Raw genomic sequence first — 22373 nt, forward strand, 5'->3', positions numbered from 1 at the left:
ATTATATGTATATATTTAAAAAAAAAAAAATCAAATGCTTCAACTGTATTATGGATTTTTTAAAAGTAAAAGTCGATTACTAAGCCCTTAAAATTTCCTGTTTTCTTAAATTGTGAATGCTTACACCAAATCTCATGGTTGTTGCATATTTGTTCCTCATCCGTTGCAGTACTATATGATTTCAGACTAAACTCTAAATCTTCTATGCCAGCTATGCAGTTTGCTGTATGACAATATTGCTACTGCTGTTTTAAGTTTTAAATGATTATATAAATATCAAATGCATTTTTTCATATCTGGCTAATGTTGCACTTCAATTATACTATAATGAAAGTACTAAGAATTTTAATTTTTTTTTCCTTCTTGTTTTTGTTTCAGGGCTGCTTTGGGATGGTTTGCTTATGAACCAGAGTGGTATGAGGCAAATAATAAATCTTTTGCCCAAAGTGAGGCCCATTCTGTTTCACTTTTTGTCCATCATCTGGTTAATGAACGAGTGGACATTGTGTCAACAGATTTATCTTCTAAAGGAAGAGGATTTGAAGCTGAATCAAATACCATGGTTGGTAGATTTAAAACTAATTTAAGCCTTCAGGTCAAGTTATATTTGGAATGTTCAACAAATGTTTTTCAGCTTATTGATTTTTGTGCAGACTGAACTTTGCCATCCAGTTTGGGGTCGTATGGATAACTATTCTTTAGGGAGAGAAAAGCGAAAACAATTGCTTATAATGCTATGCCAACATGAGGCTGACAGGCTTGAAGTCTGGTCACAGCCTTTGAATATGAAGTATGGTTTTTGCCATGCTTATATTTTTGTTTGTTTATCTTTTGTATTTCTGTTTATTGCTGAATCTTACTTGGATTATCACCATATAATGCCTTTATTTGTTACTTTTCAGAGAGAACACATCTTCACGTTCTAAAATTAGCTCAGACAAATGGGTTGAACATGCCCGGACTGCATTTACTGTGGATCCTCGAATTGCTATTTCCCTAACATCACGATTTCCCACCAACTCATCTATAATAGCTGAAGTAACACAATTAGTTCAAGTATGTTTCTCTCCTCTGATCCATTGATGTGCCTGAGTTTCATGTTCTCACGAAAGTTTCAGTTTCATTGATTGCCTCGCTTTTGCAAATATTTGCAAGTGATTGAAAAGTTCATTAATACGGTTTTTTTAATAAAGTTTCTACACCTTATTCAGCCATTAGAAAGAGTCTAAGTTAAAGCTAAAATGAAGAAAAGAGGATATGAAAATCATGCGCAACTTCAATTAGTAGCTCATATGCATGTTTATGTCATTGCATACAGCCATTGATGTTTTTTGTATTGTTGTTTTATATTTTTTGGTTGAAGTTTTGAAGTTTCTTTACCATTTTTTGGACCATTGATTACTCAATCTGGGAATACATTAATCAATGATGTACATTAAGAAGTTAAATGCTCTACCATATAGCTTTTTTTTTTTAATTACATGTATATATATTGATGAGTCAAAAGTGAATTCATCTTATAGCAGCATGTCTACATGCATGATGACATCATTACATATGAATTTCTATTTGTATATAATTTAGTGATGTAATCATCTTGAAAGTTTGACATTTTCATTGTTGAATTCCAACTTTTAAGAACCAACTATATGAAACAACTTGAAAGGTTTACATTTTCATTGTTGAATTCCAACTTTTAGCAACTAATGATGTATATATATATATATATATATGCTATTCTTATTGCTCAGGCTTTAACCATATTGAGTTATATTAGGTGTATCCTCTCCAAATGTAAAATTCACATTCCTTAATTAGTTCTATCATTTCAAATTCTTAAAAACCTCCAGTCAAATATTTTGTTGATTTATAACTTACATCATTTGTATTGATAAAATGAATGATATATTAATAATATATCAAAAAACTTTTAAATTATATATCTTGTACTATATGAACTCTAATTTTCTTATATTTTTGAACCATGATCAAGATCATGATTTGGGTGCTGAGTTTGATTATTTGGAAGATGCTTTTCTCCAAGTTCTGGCATTGGTATTAATTAATTGCCTCACATCTTAACTACTTAACCACTAGGTCAAAAGTTAAAGATATGAGGTTGGGTCTTTAAGTTCCTCAAATATTATAGGCCAGCATGAATGAAGTTTAAATTTATAGGCTTCTTGAGAAACGAAATTTTCAAGCCTAAATCTTTGACTAATACTTATCAGCTTTGTATTTGATTGCACCTTATGATTTTGTGCAATGTGAAAGTGGAATTGCATGCATGCGCGTGAGACTGTGCGCACACACACGTGAACTATGACTATATGCTTTGCCAAATCTTTGACTAATACCTAGCAGCTTCATCATTGATTGCACATTATGGTCTTGTGTAATGTGAAAGTACATTGACTAGTGTTTCCACGGGTTCATTTCACTCATGGCCACAAATGTTTGCACTTTATAGCACTGAGGAGTCACTTAACTTTTCTCTGGTTGCACGTGAGGCCTTAACCACCTGTTTTAAGGTGGTTTCCGGTGCCATATCAACACACTCGCCAGAAACAGTATTAAAACAGGCCATGATGGCCTCACGTGCAACTGGAGAAAAGTTAAATGGTCTTTGTGTTAAAAAAAAAAAAATTCTGTAGCCACAATGTTATAAAGTGCAAACATTTGTGGCCATGAGTGAAATGACCCCTATAATTCCACATTGAAATTTTTTTATTCGCACATAAACACATGCAAAGATGAAGTGAAAAATTGTTTAATGTTTTCGAGAGTCCAAAATAATTACAATTTTTAGTCACGTATTTTTAACATCTATTTGAAAGAAAACCCTCTAGTTGTTATGTGTATTCCTGTTGATAGATAATTTTTTTGTCACCTTAGTCTTTAAATTATTATATTTTGCTACTCCTAGTTGGAGACTGTGATGTAGAAGATTGCTTTCTCGATGGATACATCATTGAAAGTTAAAACCATGAGTTCTGACTGAAAGCTGCTTTCTCTTTTGGTTTTTGCAGATGCACATACTAGAGATCCGCACTATACCTGAAGCCTTGCCATTTTTCATGACACCAAAGGCTGTTGAAGAAAATTCTGTTCTTTTGCAGCAATTACCACACTGGGCTTCTTGTTCCATTACTCAGGCACTTGAGTTCCTAACCCCACCATTTAAGGGTCATCCTCGTGTAATGGCTTATGTTCTTCGAGTTCTGGAATCCTATCCGCCTGAGCGGGTGACGTTTTTTATGCCACAGCTAGTACAGGCACTTCGGTACGATGAAGGAGTAAGTTTTCTTACTTAAAAATATATGTACATATATATATATATTTGCGTTAATTTGATCTGAGTCTTGTATGTGTTTTATTCTTTAATCAGTTACTCATACGGAAGTGGTTTTTGAAAAATCTGTTCTTAATTTTTGAGCAATTCCTCTTGTTTTTTCTTTTCTCGATTGTATTAGCGGGCTTTTTTTTTCTTCTTTTTTGGCAGAAATTAGTTGAGGGGTATTTGCTTGGAGCCGCTCAAAGGAGCAACATCTTTGCCCACATATTGATATGGAATCTTCAGGTTTATCTTCTCTATTGACCATTGTCAGAATGCTTATCTTTAAAATTTTATTGTGATGTTATGTCTCATTCAGCATATCGACTTCTTTCATGGTGGCGTATGTTTTTGCAAATAAATTTGATGCATTGAAGTTTGCATTGGTTTTTTTTTTTTATGAGTTTGCTAAATTCATTCTTTTCACAAATGACAGGGTGAATCCCTTCCAGAATTTGAAAAGGATGGTGTTGGCAAGGTATCCCATTCATAGTCTTTTTCTCTAGCTGAGGCCTTTTAATTTGTATCTTGATTTAGACATACCTGCTATCTGACTGATTTGTTAAAATAAAATCTATTGTATCGGTAAATCTTCCAATTAGAGACCTGCATTTTTCTTGTTATAATCTGCTAAAGAATCAAAATGCTAAAAAACTGAAAACGTCTTTGAAGTAATGCATCTGTTATGGCATTTATTAATTTGAGTTTTCGATAGACAGTGGAATATGGTCTTACTATCACCACATCTTATACATAATCATGCTGTCTTTTGTTTCAGAATAATTCCTTCCAATCAATCCTCCCAATTGTAAGACAGAGAATAATTGATGCATTTACTCCTGAGGCACGTGACTTGTTTGAAAGAGAGTTTGACTTTTTTGACAAAGTTACATCTATCTCCGGTGTTCTTCTTCCACTACCCAAGGAAGAGCGTCGTGCGGGTATAAGGAGGTAATCCTTTAAAGCTGAATACTTGTCTTTTCTAAATCGGCCAATCAATTATTGCATATTATATTCAGGGAGCTGGAAAAAATTACTATGGAAGGTGAGGATCTCTATCTACCTACTGCCACAAATAAACTTGTTCGTGGTATCCAATTGGACAGTGGAATTCCCCTTCAGTCAGCTGCCAAAGTTCCGATAATGGTCACATTCAATGTGGTAGATCGGGATGGAGATCCTAATGTTCTACAGTCACAAGGTTGCATCTTCAAGGTATGTTTTTCTGCAACTTTTATGAAGATTGTCACTGTGCAAGTTTTTATTCTTGAATAATGCACCTTGCCTTGAGTGTGTAGGTCTCTTGGTTTCATTTCATTGTGCTTTTAATTCATAAGACGTATGTTGCACAACCGCAAGCGCACGGTTTTGCCAAGTAGTAAATAAGTATCGATCCCACGAGGACCAAGTGTAATTACCAACCTATTGCAACAAGAGATTATCTAGACAATTAAAAAGGTGAGAATTAAGAACAACAAGAAACAAGGAATGAAACACAATCAGGGCTGAAGGGACACAGGGCTGTGGATCTTTCTTCAGATTAAAATAGACTTAGGTTGGGAACTTACCACAAGGTATAACATGAATGATGTGCTGGATCTAAACTAGATTTGGGCAGATCTCTTGAAGGGCATTAATCCTAAGCTACTTGTCACTCTCTTTCAAGAGATAACAAGTTAGGCTTGATCAAGGTTACCTCCTACTTTCGTGGTAGATAAACCCTTCTCAAAACCTGAATAAAAACAGTGATTAAGCAATGAGCCCTCAAGAACTGCCTTTCAGCAAGTTCAGGATGATTAATGAGGTTCCAAGACCTAGGTTATCCTTTCAGTTAACCTAGATCTCTAAGATAGCAAGCAATGCTTTCACAATCACAAGCTTTGACACAAATCAGAAATCAACTCAAGAAATCTACCATTAAGCATAAAAGATCCATACAAAAGTGTCAACACATCATACACAAAACACCTTGGGTTAATCCCAAACCTAAGAAAAGTTCTACTCACACATCATCTTAGTTACAAAGAAAAAGATAGAAAGAGAAGAAAGTCTGCAGAAAGCAACACAACAAAGTCGAGAGAACTCCCTATGATGTCTACAAGATTTGATCTTCAATTTTCGAGCTCTCCTTCCTTCTTCAACCCTCTCCGAGTCTTCGGGATCTTCCTTCTTCCCTCTCCAGCATGACCCCTTTTTCCTCGATCTTTCCCCTTCTTTAGAGCCCCTTTATGGTCCTCTTTATAGCCAAAAGATAAAGGCTGGGCCCCAGTTACTTTATGGACCACAGGTACTTCTCGCAGACCACAGGTAGGCTGTGTTTCTTCCCAGTCTCCAGGTTTCTCAGCCAATTCCAGCTTCCTACAATGAAAACAACTAGAAGAAGTAGATTGTACAAGGAGAAAGGGAAATGACCATAAAAACTAGGAAAAATGCATGAATACTAGCTAAATGCATGATGTTTATAATGCAATTTATATGTGCAACAAATTCCCCCAAGCCTGAATTTTGCTTGCCCTCAAGCAATGTTACAATTTAGACAACATGACAAGGGAAGTTAACGTAATTCAAATGATGACATTATCTAGCACAGGGACACAAGCATAACTTATGAATAGAGTTCATAAAGGTCATGGAGTAATTCAGCTTGTCCCATAGGATAGACGCATACCCGAGCATCACAAAAGAACTTGATTCACCTCACATGCAAATGGTCCCGAAATTTAAGATAGGATATATAGATGCAATGAGTCTTAGAGACTTCATAGAACTCCCTTACACAATCCATGCCAAGTTGCTTATTAGAGGGATCAATAGGATTTCTTTAACCATTCATTGATCCTTTTTTTTTTTTCAATTCTTTGTCCGACTAACATAGGATGCGATTGATTTTTTTTTTTTTCAATTCCGAAGGGTGCACATGCGGGTTAGGCACAAGAGCCACCCTTCTACATGTTACAATCCTACATAGACGCACTCATGTCTCGATAGCAAATAGCCCATGAAAACAGAGGAGTGCTGCCATAGACCTCTTTTTTTTTTTCAGTTTTCAGTTCAGAATTCAAAACATCACCTATATCATTTCCCTCTTATTTGAGAACTTAACTTAGGCAAAGAGAATGCTATGGGATCACAAAATCTCAAGAAGAATCCATTGCAAATGTATATACTAAATTAAAAATGCAAGATCATAAGCAATAAGATTAGCAAAGTTAGACTCATGCAAATGCAAGTGCATGATCCAATCACTATTAGATAAGAAAAATCTATTCCATGGCCTTTTTTTGTGTCACGCTACACAATTCATCATAGGATTTCGATGACAAGTTTTTGAAATCAACTCAAGATAAATATGCAAATGCAAGTGCATGAAGGGATGCATGAAAAGATGCAATGCAACTACTAAACTAACTCCCCCAAGCCTACTTCAAGCATTGTCCTCAATGTTAAGAAATTAATTAAAAGTAAGCAAATGGGGAGTAGAGAACTGACCAGATCACTGTGGAGGAGGAAAGTGGCCTTGCTCGACTAGCCATTCGTAGATTGAATTAGTTTCGTCTCGAAGCCGGGTTTAAGATTGGCTACGTGCTTGTTGTTCGCAGACGAATGGGTCGAGGCGATCATGATGCGTGGGAGATAGTCCGCATGCTGTGGAATCGCGCGGGGGTTGTGGAGCTTGTTCTGCGAGGGATTTCTAGCATGTTGTGGTGCGAGGAGGGTTCGAGCCAGAAATCCCGGTTATCGCGCGGTGGGACGGTGAGTCCGCTCGAGGTCGGGAAGAGGATAACGTGGTGTCCCTTTGAGAATGAGGTAGTGGACATCGACTTCTTTGACGATCATCTTCATAGCAGATACAAGCTTCCATGTCCAACCGAATATTGCACGAATACTACGAAAGCGGAGACAGTCACGATGAAAAGCAAAAGGCGATAGGAGTAATAAGACCACCAAGGACAATGTCTCCCGAGGAAGCCTTGCCTACTTTAGCAAATTGACGAGCCAAGTGGGAACCCGAGTGTCTAAAAGGGGTGTTGTGGAGCATTGCCCGAGAAACATGAGCTCGGGTCGCCTAACAATGGCCTCGCACTCACCACGACCAAACAAAGTGAGGGCCATAGTCACGATGAATGTAAGCGGAAACATGGATTCCTAAGGCCCTGGTTGCCACTAGCGGTTGAGGGTTCATATTTGGGTTCATTGGTGAGGGTGTGCCAAAAGTCAGTGGCATCAAAGTCTTTAGGTGTCCTGCGGTCACCACCAGTTGGAAGACCGAAAATGTGGTTAAATTGAGCCAAATTAAGCTTAAAATCACGGGTTGAGGAGTCTAAATGTGATTTCACCTTCGTCACTACCTGGACCGTACAGGACATGGACATCAACTGAGCTTAAGAACTCTAGGGTGAGGCGTTCATAAGTGGGGAATCTCATGTTGACAAATCGCGGTCCACCCTAGGTTGCCCTACCATCAATATACATCATCAAGGATACCCAGGTGCGGAGAAGATTGTCATCAACATACACAGGTTTGGGATGATTTTTCCGTTTAGAAAGAACTTCGGTACCTATTCCTTTGGAAAGCATCCTTGAATATGATGTGTTGAGTGGAAGCGATTAGCGATTTGTTCAATGTTGGGGTGGCTCATGGGAGGAGGGTTCTGAGGGTTTGGTCCTCAAAAGGTCGGTTGCTGGCACTGTGCGTCTGAGTTCTCACAGTACGCATGATGAAAGTCTCTGCCGTGAACTCGGGGTGAGATTGTTAGCGGTGAGAATGGGGGTTGGTTATGGAGTTAGTAATGGAGTTTTTAGGTTGATGGTTTGATCTTTGAGAGAAAAAGTGGGGGAGGGTTGTGTTAAAATATGTGAATCTTTGGAGATGGGATGATGAGATGGGATGATGGATAGTTGATGGGATGGGGAGAGTTATGAGAGTGTCTTGGTAGTAGGAAAAAGGCAATGTGGAGTAAAAGCCAAGGACAAGAAGATCATTGGGGAAGGCATAGGTAGTGTTTAGGGTCGGGTCTTGGGGGCGGCGAAAAAGTGATGGGGGTGGGTGGAAAGTGGGAGTGGACATTGGGATTGGGGCGGAAGGCGGGAAATTTGGAGGGAAAAAGCTATTTTCGGATTCTCCCGGGTCCGCGTCACGATCCACACAGTGTTCCCCGACGCACCCCGGTTGTGTTTCATACAAGGTGACCCGAGACAGTCGCATTGGGCTTGCTGGTGATCTAGATGCGTATAATTGAACATCAAATGAAGTGAAAAGAGCTACGGGACAACTCACGAACCTGCAGAAAACAGTTGAACTTAAATCAGCTAATATAATTGAAAATTTGTAACATAACCAAAAAAATTAAAACAAAGACTGACAATCAAAAGGAAAAAGCGAGGAGCTTGTTTTAAGGTCACGAGCACGACCCTTTTTATTCATTTATTCAATGATGGGAGGAGTTAGAGAGAACATAAGTTCTCCACTTTCTCAATAGGTTCTCCAACAATGTAATGCTTCAGTCTTTGCCCATTAACCTTGAAAGTGCCTGTTGTTGCACTGTGAACCTCAATAGCGCCATACGGGAAGACCTTGGTCACTACAAAAGGTCCTGACCATCTTGATCTTAATTTCCCCGGAAAAATCTTGAGTCGTGAATTAAAAAGCAGGACCAAATCCCCTTCTCGAAATTCTCTGCGAAAAATCTGCTTGTCATGCCACAGTTTGGTTCTTTCCTTATACATCTTTGAATTTTCATAGGCATCCAATCTCAATTCTTCCAGTTCTTGTAATTGAAGCTTCCTCTTATCTCCGGCTGTCTTCATATCAAAATTAAGAGCTTTAACTGCCCAAAATGCCTTGTGTTCCAATTCAACCGGCAAATGACAAGCCTTGCCATAAATTAAACGAAATGGTGTCATGCCAATTGGGGTCTTGTAAGCTGTTCTATATGCCCATAAGGCATCATCAAGTTTCAGTGACCAATCCTTTCTTGTTGTTGAAACCGTTTTCTCAAGTATGTTTTTGATCTCCCTATTTGAAATTTCAGCCTGCCCACTTGTTTGAGGGTGGTACGGCGTGGCGATCTTATGTGTTACCCCATATTTTCTAAGGAGGCTTTCAAATTGTCTTTCTATGAAGTGTGATCCTCCATCACTTATGACTGACTCTAGGAACTCGAATCTTGGAAAAATTACCCGTTTGAAGAGCTTAATTACGATCCGGGCATCGTTTGTTGGGGATGGAGCAGCTTGACCCATTTGGAAAACGTAATCCACGTACCACGAGAATATATACATTGTTGCATGAAGATGGAAACGGCCCCCATGTAATCTATTCCCCAAAGCGTCAAAGATTTCCACTTCAAGGATGTAATTAAGAGGCATTTCATGCCTTCTTGAAATGTTTCTGTTCTTTGACAACGATCACAAGCAAGCACAAATCTCCTCGTGTCTTTGAAAAGTGTAGGCCAATAAAAAACCCGACTTGAAGTATTTTGGTGCAGGTTTTTGAAAGAGCTACGATGACCACCATAAGATGAAGAGTGACAATGGAACAAGACTTTTTCGCTTCATCTTGAGGATACACCTATCAAGTATTCCATCGACACATCGTTTATAAAAGAAATGGTTCATCCCAAAAATAGTATCTCAAGTCTGAAAAGAACTTTTTCTTCTGCTGGAATTTCAAGTCTGGTGGCAGAATTCCACAAACTAGGTAGTTCACAAAATCTGCATACCATGGAGTGTCAATTGTGGAGATCCTCAGCAACTGTTCATCAGGAAATGCATCGTTAATAGCCTGCTCATTCTCTCCATTCTTTTCCACAACTTGATGCAATCTTGAGAGGTGGTCGGCTACCACATTTTCTGCACCTTTCTTATCACGAATCTCAAGATCGAATTCTTGAAGGAGGAGAATCCACCTAATTAGCCTTGGCTTTGCATCCTTTTTGCTTAGGAGATATTTGATCGCGAGCATGATGCATGTATACTATCACTTTGGAGCCAACGAGGTAGGACCTGAATTTGTCAAAAGCAAACACAACCGCCAGGAGTTCTTTTTCTGTTGTGGCATAGTTGACTTGGGCTTCATCTAACGCTTTGCTTGCATAGTAGATTGCATTCAATCTCTTTTTCCTTCCGGCCAAGCCACGGGCTCCTACGACGTAGTCGCTCGCGTCGCACATGATTTCAAAGGGCAACTCCCAGTCGGTGGGTGAATTATTGAGTCGCGGTGGTTAATGCCTTTTTCAACCTGCGAAGCGCATTCAAGCAGATCATGATTAAAATCAAAAGGAACATCATTAGCTAACAAATTAGTTAAGGGTTTTTGCAATTTTGGAGAAATCCTTTATAAAGCGCCCGATAGAATCCTCGCATGTCCTAGGAAACTACGGATTGCTTTAAGCTGTATGAGGTGGTTTGCATCCTCTCTATGACTTCCACCTTCGCTTTGTCTACTTCAATGCCACGTTCGGACACCACATGTCCCGACCACGATACGAAATCTGTACCATGAAATGGCACTTCTCCCGATTAAGGATGAGGTTCATCTCTTGGCACATGTATAGCACCTTAGACAAGTTAGCTAAACATTCATCAAAGGTTGTGCCATACACCGAAAAAGTCATCCATAAAAAAATCTCCATGATGTTTTTCAATAAAATCTGAAAAATTGTCATGTCATGCAGCGTTGAAAGGTGGCGGGGAGCATTACAAAGACCAAATGGCATCCTCCTATAGGCAAAAGTGCCGTGAGGGCAAGTGAATGTGGTCTTGTGTTGGTCACTAGGATGGATAGGAATTTGGTAAAAACCCGGAAAAATCCATCTAAGTAACAAAAAAATGAGAGTGTTTAGCTAACCTTTCTAGCATTTGATCTATAAAAGGGGAGTGGGTAGTGGTCTTTCCTTGTTGCTTTGTTCAATTTCCTATAATCTATGCACATCCTCCAACCCGTGAGCAGTTCTAGTTGGGATTAATTCATCATTTTCATTTTTTTCAAAAAGCAGTCATGCCTCCTTTTTTGGGAACTACTTGCACAGGGCTGACCCACTCACTATCGGAAATTGGGTAAATCACACCGGCATCAAGCAATTTAAGCACCTCTTTCCTAACAACTTCCTTCATATTGGGGTTTAGTCTTCTTTGGTGCTCGATAGAAGGTTTAAAAATCGAGGTTCAAGTAGAATTCGTGCATGCAAATTGATGGTTGTATTCCTTTTAAGTCATCTATTGTGTATCCTATGGCTTTTTGGGTGCAATTTAAGCTCATTGAGAAGTTTTTTTCGATTCACCCTGCTTAGAGTCGACATTAATAATCACGAGGATATGTGGAATTAGGTCCAAGAAATTCATACACGAGGTGGATGGGAGAGGTTTTAGTTCTACCTTTGGAGCTTCTACGTCTTAGGGTTGTGTCTGTGTGAAAGCTGGTTCCAAAATTTCGATTATGAAATTGCTGGTGTTGCGAAATTTCTTAGACTGCAGATGGTCATGCATATTTCTCATTCTCACCATCTTCATTATCTTTTACGCTCATCTTGTACCAAACACAAGCTGGACAGGGTCTTTGGAAATGTGTTTTGGCAACTCTTCTTTGATAGCTTGTTCAAGTAGATCAACCCTACAACATGAACTTTCAACAAAAGAGTGTTTAACAGAGTTAGCCAAATCAAATTCTACTTTTTTTCTTCACCATGAGTTAAAGAAAGCTTGCCATTTTTAACATCAATAAGTGCCCCTGCAGTTGCCAAGAAGGGTCTCCCCAGAATGATTGGAATTTGAGTGTCTTCCTCCATTTTCTAACACCACAAAGTCGGTGGGTACAAAAGAACTTACCGACCTTGATTGGGATGTCTTCAAGAATACCTATTGGATGTTTGACGGATCGATCCGCGAGTTGCAAGGAAATTGTTGTCGGCTTTAACTCTCCCATGTCTAGTTTCTTGCACACTGACAAAGGCATCAAGCTTACACTTGCACCTAGATCACATAGAGCTTTCTCAAAGCTTGCTGCCCCAATTTCACATGGAATCGAGAAGCTGCCTGGGTCCTTCAGTTTTGGAGGCAATTTGTTTTGGATTAATGCACTGCACTCCTCCGTTAATGCCACTGTTTCATACTCCTCTAATCTTCTTTTCTTAGACAAAATATCCTTCAAAAACTTCGCATATGATGGCATTTGTTGCAAAGCTTCTGTGAAAGGAACGTTGATGTATAACTTCTTAAGAACTTCTAAAAACTTTCCAAATTGCTTGTCCAACTTGGCCTTGGCTAACCTTTGTGGAAATGGCACTGGTGGCACGTAAGGTTTTGGAGGTATATACCTCGGTGTTTCATCAACTTTTTACGCATCTCCACTCGTTGTGTTCACTGTTTCTTTGCTGTGTATCATTTCTTTCGATTTGGATTCACCCCAATGTTTTCATTTTTCGACTTGTTTTTGACTTGGGATCTTCCAATTGTTTTCCACTCCTTAGAGTTATAGCTTTGCAATGCTCACTTGGATTAATTCTGGTTTTTCCGGAAACATCCCTGGGGGTCTGGATGAAGAACTAGCTTGTTGAGCAATCTGATTTTCCAGCATTTTGTTGTGGGTAGCCAAGGAATCAACCTTAGAAGTAAGTGCCCGAATTGCTTCATTCATGACTTGACCTTGTTGCTTAAACTCTTCATTTTGCTTGGCTTGTGTTACAACAAAATTCTCTAGCAAAAGCCTCCAAATTTGATTTCTGCAGGGTTGTGGATTGGAAATTCTCTCTTTGGAATCTCGGTGGTACGTCTAGGGACATTAGAGCTGTGGTTTTGATCAAAGTGAGGTTGATTGCTCTTGTAGGAAAGATTAGGATGATTTCGCCAACCAGGGTTGTAGGGTGTTGGAGAATGGATCATTGACGGGTCTTTGGTCGAAATTGAGATAGTTCATTTTGCTCCATCGATGGTTACGAAGAGGGGATGCGATCGATTGACGATTTCTGACTAGATGTCTGTGGAACCACAGATTTCACATGTAGCATTAGCGGCACTTGGAGCATTCGGTTTGTCAAATTTTTTTGAGTTAAAGCATCCACCTTGGTCGCAATTAAGTTTAAGGTCTCCACCCTCATGTCTTCCTCGAGGTTTTGGAGTGGTGCTTCTTTTCACTTGCCCATTGGCAATGGTTGAGAGCCATGTCTTCAATTAAATTATAGGCATCATCCACTTTTTTTTGTTCATCAAAGCTCCTCCGATGCGACATCAACTCGAAAATGCGAGAGTTATAGTTTAATCCCATCGTAGAATGTTTTGCACAACCGACCATTTCTCCAAGCCATGGTGTGGGCATAGTCTCATAAGTTCCTTGAATCTATCCCAAGCTTCATACGGTGATTCACCATCCTTTTTGATAAAAACCGAGTGATTTGGTTCCATGAACCCGAAATTTGTTTTTGCTTGGCGGGGAAATACTTAGAAAGAAAAAAACTTGGAGCAATTGATCCCATGTTTTTGATAGAGCCTTCGAGTAGTGAATGTAACCAAGCTCGAGCCTTGTCCCGTAAAGAGAATGGAAAAAGTCCGAGTCTAACCGCATTACGTGGGACTCCATTGAGCTAACGATGTCGCATGATTCGAGAAAAACAGCAGAGATGGAGGTGTGGATCTTCTCTTGGTGAACCTCCAAACCGATTCTCATGAATTAATGACATGAGTCTTTGGGCTGCAGCTTTGAAAAATTGTTTGCTTCAACCGGGTGGCATTGCAATGCTTTGGGAATGCAATCCTTGAGCACTCGGGGCTGCAAATTCCTTCAAAGTTTTACTATTATCCTCCATGTTTGACGCTTGTGAGGACTCTTTAAGCTTAGCTTTCCTTTGATATTGAAGTCGAAAATCCCTCTCAAATTCTTGATCCGGTTCTATGGACTTCCAAGACTTCTATTTCTTTTGCATAGAATGAGAATTAACCCTGCAAAGAAACAAAAACAAGTTAAGTGAATTGGACTAATTGGGAAAAAGCAGAGAATAAAATGCCTAGTCTAACCGAGGTTGCAATTCAATTAATATCACACTATAGTCCCCGGCAACGGCGCCAAGAACTTGTTGCACAACCGCAAGCGCACGGTTTTGCCAAGTAGTAAATAAGTATCGATCCCACGAGGACCAAGTGTAATTACCAACCTATTGCAACAAGAGATTATCTAGACAATTAAAAAGGTGAGAATTAAGAACAACAAGAAACAAGGAATGAAACACAATCGAAATTTTGAAGGGACACGAGGTCGTGGATCTTTCTTCGATTAAAAATAGACTTAGGTTGGGAACTTACCACAAGGTATAACATGAATGATGTCTTTCGGATCTAAACTAGATTTGAGGCGGATCTCTTGAAGGGCATTAATCCTAAGCTACTTGTCACTCTCTTTCAAGAGATAACAAGTTAGAGCTTGATCAAAGGTTACCTCCTACTTTTCGTGGTAGATAAACCCTTCTCAAAACCCTGAATAAAAAGCAGTGATTAAGCAATGAGCCCTCAAGAGCGCCTTTCGACAAGTTCGGGGATGATTAATGAGGTTCCAAGACCCTAGGTTATCCTTTCGCTAACCTAGATCTCTAAGATAGCAAGCAATGCTTTCACAATCACAAGCTTTGACACAAATCAGAAATCAACTCAAGAAATCTACCATTAAGCATAAAAGATCCATACAAAAGTGTCAACACATCATACACAAAACACCTTGGGTTAATCCCAAACCTAAGAAAAGTTCTACTCACACATCATCTTAGTTACAAAGAAAAAGATAGAAAGAGAAGAAAGTCTGCAGAAAGCAACACAACAAGCTGAGAGAACTCCCTATGATGTCTACAAGATTTGATCTTCAATTTCGAGCTCTCCTTCCTTCTTCAACCCTCTCCAGGTCTTCGGATCTTCCTTCTTCCCTCTCCGACCCTTGACCCCTTTTTCACGATCTTTCCCCTTCTTTAGAGCCCCTTTTATGGTCCTCTTTATAGCCAAAAGATAAAGGCTGGGCCCCAGTCATTTTATGGACCACGGTACTTCATCGAGACCACGGGTAGGGTCGTGTTTCTTCCCGATCTCGGGGTTTCTCAGCCAATTCCAGCTTCCTACAATGAAAAACAACTAGAAGAAGTAGATTGTACAAGGAGAAAGGGAAATGACCATAAAAACTAGGAAAAATGCATGAATACTAGCTAAATGCATGATGTTTATAATGCAATTTATATGTGCAACAACGTACAATTTTGTGTGGCCAAAGATATTTGTACAGAATATTACACTAGTATTATTAGGTCACATAATATATAGTTCTTAATTGATGGTCGATAGTAATCAAAGAATATTAATAGAATCTCTCAAAGTTGTGGCCTGTCCCTACTGAATGACTATTTAGCCTCTTACTATTGGCACAAATCATTAGATGCTAATCCCTGAATGCAAGTTCGGGGGTGTATTTGCGAACAGAACTGCTAAAACCAAAAGTCGGAATCTTGGGTAAGCTCTGAGTGTTAGACTATCCTGATTATCTTGAATTTGAATCTATTAGCAGTTCATCAATGAGCTTCTGAAAACTTTTGAGATCATCATATTCTGGGTGATCTGTGTACTTGTAATGGCTGAAGTTATAAGGACCTGTAATACTTATAGGTTATGCCTTAAAAAAAATGAAAAATCCTATGTTCAAATATGTACTAATGATCTGTTCTAGAATTTCAACTTCCAGGGAGCTGTTCTATTGTTCTTGCACTCTAATTGCAGTGTTTGCAGTAGTAACTGATTTTCTTCATCCTCCTACTTTTCATCGTATCTACTCCTTTGCATACCTTTTGTGATATTATACTTCTCTGATGAAACCAGTGAAGTTGGTATCCCTGAAAAATATTTACCAAAATATCAGTTGAGAGAATTGCTGCCTGAAGTCACTGATTGATAGAACTGCTGTGATCTGGTTATTTTTTGGTTGTCTAAGGCAGTTAGAAAATAAATTGTGCTAATGTATTCTCAAAATAATTATTACCATCTTCCATTCATATTGATTCTAGTTATTCATCTTCGCTTTTTCTCAGGTTGGAGATGATTGTCGACAAGATGTTCTTGCCCTTCAAGTGATTGCTCTTCTCAGGGATATATTTGAAGCAGTTGGGCTAAATCTTTACTTATTTCCATATGGTGTTCTGCCAACTGGACCTGGTAGAGGGATAATCGAGGTGGATACCTTGGATTTTTTATGTTCTATAGTATGCTTTTTCATATTGTGATGATGATTACCATTCCTTTCATCTTAGTGAATTGTAGGATCCTAAGAAGATGACAGAAATTTTTTTATCTGGAGCATTTTTTTAAGTGCAATAACTGTGAGCTTTTTATGTTGATGAATGTGCTTAACAGTGGAGCATTTACAGTTTGTCATTGGTCATATCTGATATTTATAACTTTGGGTGCCCATATTGGCTTAAACCTCATTCCATAGGCCACTCATGTTTGGTGTGACTATTGGTGCTCTTATGATGCATGATCTTTTCTAATCTGATCAGTTTAATGGTGATGTTCATTTGAATTCTTTTAGGTTTGCTCCTAAATATTGCAATTATCCTGTTCACTGTTTGCTTTTAAAAGCATCTATATCAATCAGGAAAATTTAGCTCCGGCTTGCCCTTGAATGTGTAAAATATATGGATAGATGTGTACATGAACAATATATAACTCAACAACAATCCCCCTTGCCTAATTTTTCACGAAAGATATGTGTAATCCTGATAGTTTATCATTCTTCCATGTCCATTTTTCTAAGTTCAGTATCTATTCAGGTTGTTCCTAATACCCGGAGCAGAAGTCAAATGGGAGAAATTACTGATGGTGGCTTGTACGAGATTTTTCAGCAAGATTTTGGACCTGTGGGTTCTTCCGCTTTTGAAACTGCCCGTGAAATGTTTATTGTCAGTAGTGCTGGTTATGCTGTTGCCAGCCTTCTTCTTCAACCTAAGGATCGACACAATGGAAATCTACTGTTTGATAGGTATCTATTTATATTTATCTCAAAAGATCACTTGAATTTACTGTTAGAAGCTTTAATTAGTGAACAATCAGTGTCTTCTTAAGCGAATAATCACTGTCTCACAGTCAGGGAAGGCTTGTCCACATTGATTTTGGCTTTATATTGGAAACGTCACCTGGAGGCAACATGCGGTTTGAAAGCGCACAATTCAAGTTGAGTCATGAAATGACCCAATTACTTGACCCTCCTGGTACAATGAAAAGCGAGACATGGACTCAATTTGTCAGGCATGTGATTCTATACTTTAAATGCTCTGATATAGTTACTTTTCACGGATACGAGTACTTTTGTTTGTTGGCGTCTTCTAGCATTTTAACATGATAATGGAAGTTGGATGATGTGAAGATGTTATTATAATTTTGGTTGTCCTATTTAGTTTATCCCATGTTTAACGCTGTATATTATTTGAGCTCAAGTGAGCCAAGTGTGGCTTGATCACAACTTGAATTAATGTCTGGCTGGCTCAAGCTTAGTTGAAATCTAAATGTCAGGCACTTGAGCATGTTGGCACAGGAGCTAAAACCGGCTTGAACTTTCTGGATTCCCTGAAAAAGGGTTAATCACTCAGTGCAGAGATTGAGTGCGGTACCTGCTTTACATGTAGTCTTCCGAACAAATATTTTGTGATAATTCCATCATGAAGTTATATATTAAATTTGATTGAAAACAAATGGATTCTCATCAAACAGAAATTGAAAAGGAGAATATAGTCTGAATTCGGGCTGAAATTTAATTTGTGCTTAGTGAAAAAACTCAGTAAAGTTTGCTTGATTAGTGTTTAGGCTGACCTCATACCCCTTATTAGCTACTGTTCATCTGGGACCTTATTTTGTCATACTTTTATTCAAGTAGTCATTTGTGGTGAGCACATGATGTCTGATGAATTATTTAGTGCCAATATCTGGAAACCAACTGTCTTCCTCTATCTGGCGCTTCCATTTGAACATTTTACTTATGATTTTATTTGATCATTTAAAGTGTGCCAGTGAGGATTGCATTGGTTTTTGTTAAAATCCATGATCAATACAATGTTGTATCAGAGAGGCAATTCTCTGCAGTGTGGTAGAATCATTATTGGGAAGTAATCTATAATTTGACTGCATGGTTTAACTTCACTTTCGGGAACTTCTTTGTGAGCTTTGCATACATTCAATGCTATCTCAATTAATTTCCGTTTTCTGTTTTTATTAGTAGTGAGTCTTGATTTGTGACTTTCTGAAGCTAATCCTTGGAATGTTTCTTCATTTGGACTTGAAGTTTATCCATAATAATATTCCTGGCATGTTATTATTTCTGTCTTTTCATTATACATTTACCACCTGTATGCTACAGCCTACCATAATTTGTTCTCCAATTTATCATATTTCCGACACATCAACTTTAGATAGGATCCTCATTTTTGTGTCAGCTTCTTGATCTATATATACTACAAGTTAAATCATAGAACCGGTTAATTCATTTCCTTTTTCTGAAAAACCACTTCCAAGTTCAAGCCTGTGGATATATATGATTCACCCTTTTAGTATGTACATTGTTTGAAGATTGGTCAGCTTAATGTCGACCCATGTCAATCATCGTATCAATTTTCATGAATTTTTCATGTTGAAGTAAATCGTGCTAGTCTCATGTTTGTTTGTTTTCTTCCATCATTGTCTATGTGAATTTTCTTTTTTAGCTGCACTCTTCAAGATCTTGATCGTAGACATATTTTCACCGGTGCAGCCTGTGCGTGAAAGGTTATCTTGCAGCGCGGCGACACATGCACGGGATCATAACTACAGTGCTTCTGATGGTTGACAGTGGCCTGCCATGCTTTAGCAGGGGTGACCCAATAGGTAATCTCCGGAAGCGATTCCATCCCGAGATGAACGACCGCGAGGCAGCTAATTTCATGATTCGTACTTGCATGGATGCCTACAATAAGTGGACGACCGCCGGCTATGACTTGATTCAATATCTACAGCAGGGGATTGAGAAGTAGATCTTGTATAACTTGGTATGTTGTATTATAAATTCTCCGAGGAGGTGGTCTAATTTCATGTCGATGTTCTAATGCCAATTTGTGTTTATTTATCTGTAGACGTTAGAAGATTGAAGGGATATGTGAATCTCGGATAATAGCCTGAAATTTACTAGTTGAGTTATGCCTGATGTAGCGTTCTCGCACATCCCCGTCGTATTTATATATATTTTCAAATTTCTGTTGATTGTTGGGCAATCTAAAGATCAGTAAAAACACTGACTGGCCCACTGGTTGAATGTCAATGCCATTAGTGTATGCTGCTAAAACTAAATGGTATGTTATTCTGTACATCGTGTAGGGTTATGAATATAATTAAAATTTTCATATTGTACTGCTAGTGTCATTCATATTGATTCATTGAAGGGTAGTCTATTTTTGTAGGAGCAAAATCATCAAATTTCTAAATTTCCCATAAAGTGAAGGCATAAATGTTTGTTGAGTTTACTTAATGTTTATATATATATATATATATATATGGCACGTGTCTGTTGCATTTGGTAAAAAAAAAAAATAATAATAAAAGATGTTTCATGATTTTCCGTCCATTATCAAATAATAATAAATAGTTCATTGTATTGATTATATATATATACATACATGATAAACACTATACACATAGATTTATGCAAAAAATTAAAAACAATAAATAACCAAAACATAGTACACTAAACCTTCATCACCAAATTGAATAGGAATCCTATTGAATCCAAATAAATAAATAAATAAAAACCAAAACTAACAACAAATGGCAATTACTGAGCTACCAACCTCCTTCCTAAGCCCTTTATCCTCCATAACCTTCCTCACTTCCTCAGCCCCTTTCCATCTCCCAATTCCAGCATAAAAATTTGACAACAATACATAAACACCAGCCTTATCCTCCTCCCCCAACTCCATCATATGCTTTCCCACAATCTCACCTCTTCCCAAATCCATGCAAACCTTACAACCATTCAACATTGCTACACAAACTCCACTACTCAACTTACCTTCCTTAACCACTCCACCATACACTTCCCATGCTTCTTCAATCCTCCCTCCCTTTCCCAACATATCAATCAAACATGCATAATGTTCAGCTCCAGGATCAATCCCATACTTGTTCTTCATAACATTAAAATACTTTATGCCTTCGTTGATAAGCCCTGAATGCCCACACGCCGATAAAACCGATATAAATGTCACTGCATTTGGCAAAACACTGCCTTCATTTTCCATCTCTGTAAACAAGTTCAGAGCTTCCAAACCACACCCTTGGCTCCCGTACGCGTCGATAATGCTAGTCCATGAGATGACATCTTTGTTATCGGTCATAACAAAGGTCGAATGCGCAGAATGTATGTCGCCGCACTTTGCGTAAATCCTCACAAGCACATTGCACAAGATGGTATCGGAAGTGAAGTCCCGGCGAAGGGCCGTGCAGTGTATCTGTTTTCCGTGCTTTAAGCTCAACGAGTCGGAACAAGCAGTGAGCACCGAAGTGAATGCCACTGCGTTCGGTGTTGTCTGTGCAAACAATGCGAAAGCATCATCATATTTCTGGCTCTGCACAAGCCCGGTGATCAGTGCATTGCGCATTGCCGTGTCTTTCGGGGAATTCAATCCAGTGAAGACTTGCATAGCTTGTGTGATCATTCCACAGCTTGAATACAAGTCTATAAGGGAAGTAGCAATGACGAGAGAATTATGATAACCACAAATGAAAGTGAGAGCATGTAACTGCAGACCTTGCGCGAGAGAGCGCGAGGAAGCACAGGCCGTGAGCACGGTACTGAGAGTGAAGCCGGTGAACTCAATCCGGGTTTGTACCATGGAGAAGAAGGCGTTGATGGTGAGCTGAGAATGGCCATGATGGATGAAGCATGAAAGAAGGGCATTCCATGAGACAACATCTCTCTCAGGCATTTCATCAAACACATTGACTGCATCTTCAAAGAAGCCGCATTTTGAGTACATGTTGAGGAGGGAGGTGGCAGGGATTGGTTCGGATAAGCAGCCAAGCTTGAACATCAAGGAATGGAGTTGGAAGCCGAGACGGGAACCGGCGGCGGGGAGAGCGGGGCAGGCAGAGAGGATTGGATTGAAGGTGAAACCATCGAGGGGGATGTTGTGACGATGCATGTGGAGGAAAAGCAGGAGCGCAGAGGTTTGGTTGTTGTTGCGGACGTGGGCGGAGAGGAGGGCGTTGAGACGCGGTGCATGTGCATCTCTGTGAGGCATTTCGTCGAGCAGGTGTTGGGCAAGGGGGTGTTTGAAGGGATTGGTGATGGGTGAGCGACGAGAGAGAGTGGAGAATGCGCGCATTGGGGTTGTGATTGTGTGCTGTGCTGGAGCTCAAGAAGCTCGAGAGAGAGAGAGAGATGGCGGGAAGACGGGTTGCGTTGTAATTTTAGTTCAGTCCCTTGTAAAACTTTAAATTCTGAATAGATACTAATTTATTAAAAAAAACAAGTGGGTTTTGTATATAACTACGACTTTAAATTCTTACTAGTTATTTTAAAGAAAAACTCAGGGATGTGCATATGGATCGGAAATTGAATGTCCTGACCGTGGGTCCTCATCTATTGACATGTTGTGCAGATTATAAACCTATACCCATAATCGGAGATTTGTTACTATCATTACACTAAGGATTTTTTTCTTTAATATTTTACAGCACCTTTTAAAGTAAAACCAATATCATGAACACTTTAACAAAACATTTTAGTTATATTTATATTTATATAATTTTTTTTGTTATAAAATTTTTTCCTATTAATGTTCAAAAAAGTAAATATAAATATACATAAATAAAATAGGGGCAAGTCACATATTAATGATTTGAACAAACATGTAATTAATAACTGAATATGCATATGCTTTTATCTTAACATGATAAATAAACCAAAAAAATCATATTATATGTATATTAAATTAGAGTTCAAAGAAAAAAAGTATATTACCAATTATTCAATTTTCAGGGGTATGCTGGCCACACA

At 38.7% G+C, this 22373-nt stretch overlaps 2 protein-coding genes and 1 non-coding gene across 4 annotated transcripts in view; 2 read left to right on the forward strand and 1 right to left on the reverse strand.

Moving 5' to 3' along the window:
- LOC120258956 (phosphatidylinositol 4-kinase alpha 1) overlaps positions 1 to 19523 on the forward strand; it is a 32920-nt gene extending 13397 nt beyond the window's left edge. For both annotated transcript variants that reach the window (XM_039266444.1, XM_039266445.1), the window contains 12 exons: positions 379 to 562; positions 654 to 790; positions 903 to 1056; positions 3030 to 3296; positions 3503 to 3580; positions 3771 to 3812; positions 4113 to 4285; positions 4354 to 4549; positions 16384 to 16524; positions 17125 to 17333; positions 17438 to 17599; positions 19095 to 19523. In XM_039266444.1, coding sequence (XP_039122378.1) covers positions 379 to 562; positions 654 to 790; positions 903 to 1056; positions 3030 to 3296; positions 3503 to 3580; positions 3771 to 3812; positions 4113 to 4285; positions 4354 to 4549; positions 16384 to 16524; positions 17125 to 17333; positions 17438 to 17599; positions 19095 to 19353 — 2002 coding nt within the window. In that variant the 3' untranslated portion in view covers positions 19354 to 19523. The remainder of the gene's footprint in view (positions 1 to 378; positions 563 to 653; positions 791 to 902; positions 1057 to 3029; positions 3297 to 3502; positions 3581 to 3770; positions 3813 to 4112; positions 4286 to 4353; positions 4550 to 16383; positions 16525 to 17124; positions 17334 to 17437; positions 17600 to 19094) is intronic.
- On the reverse strand, positions 5552 to 21869 carry LOC120258957 (pentatricopeptide repeat-containing protein At5g66500, mitochondrial-like). Its single transcript, XM_039266446.1, has 2 exons — positions 20164 to 21869; positions 5552 to 5692 (listed from the first exon to the last, which is right to left on the reverse strand). Exons 1-2 carry the CDS (start codon positions 21697 to 21699, stop codon positions 5675 to 5677), a joined length of 1554 nt encoding a protein of 517 aa, XP_039122380.1. The 5' UTR covers positions 21700 to 21869; the 3' UTR covers positions 5552 to 5674.
- On the forward strand, positions 13629 to 13738 carry LOC120259602. The gene has a single exon (XR_005536160.1). It is a non-coding gene; the product is annotated as a small nucleolar RNA R71 (small nucleolar RNA).
- Positions 21870 to 22373: the final 504 nt, after the last annotated feature.

This window comes from Dioscorea cayenensis, chromosome 4 (assembly GCF_009730915.1).
Source record: "Dioscorea cayenensis subsp. rotundata cultivar TDr96_F1 chromosome 4, TDr96_F1_v2_PseudoChromosome.rev07_lg8_w22 25.fasta, whole genome shotgun sequence".
Lineage (NCBI taxonomy): Eukaryota > Viridiplantae > Streptophyta > Magnoliopsida > Dioscoreales > Dioscoreaceae > Dioscorea > Dioscorea cayenensis.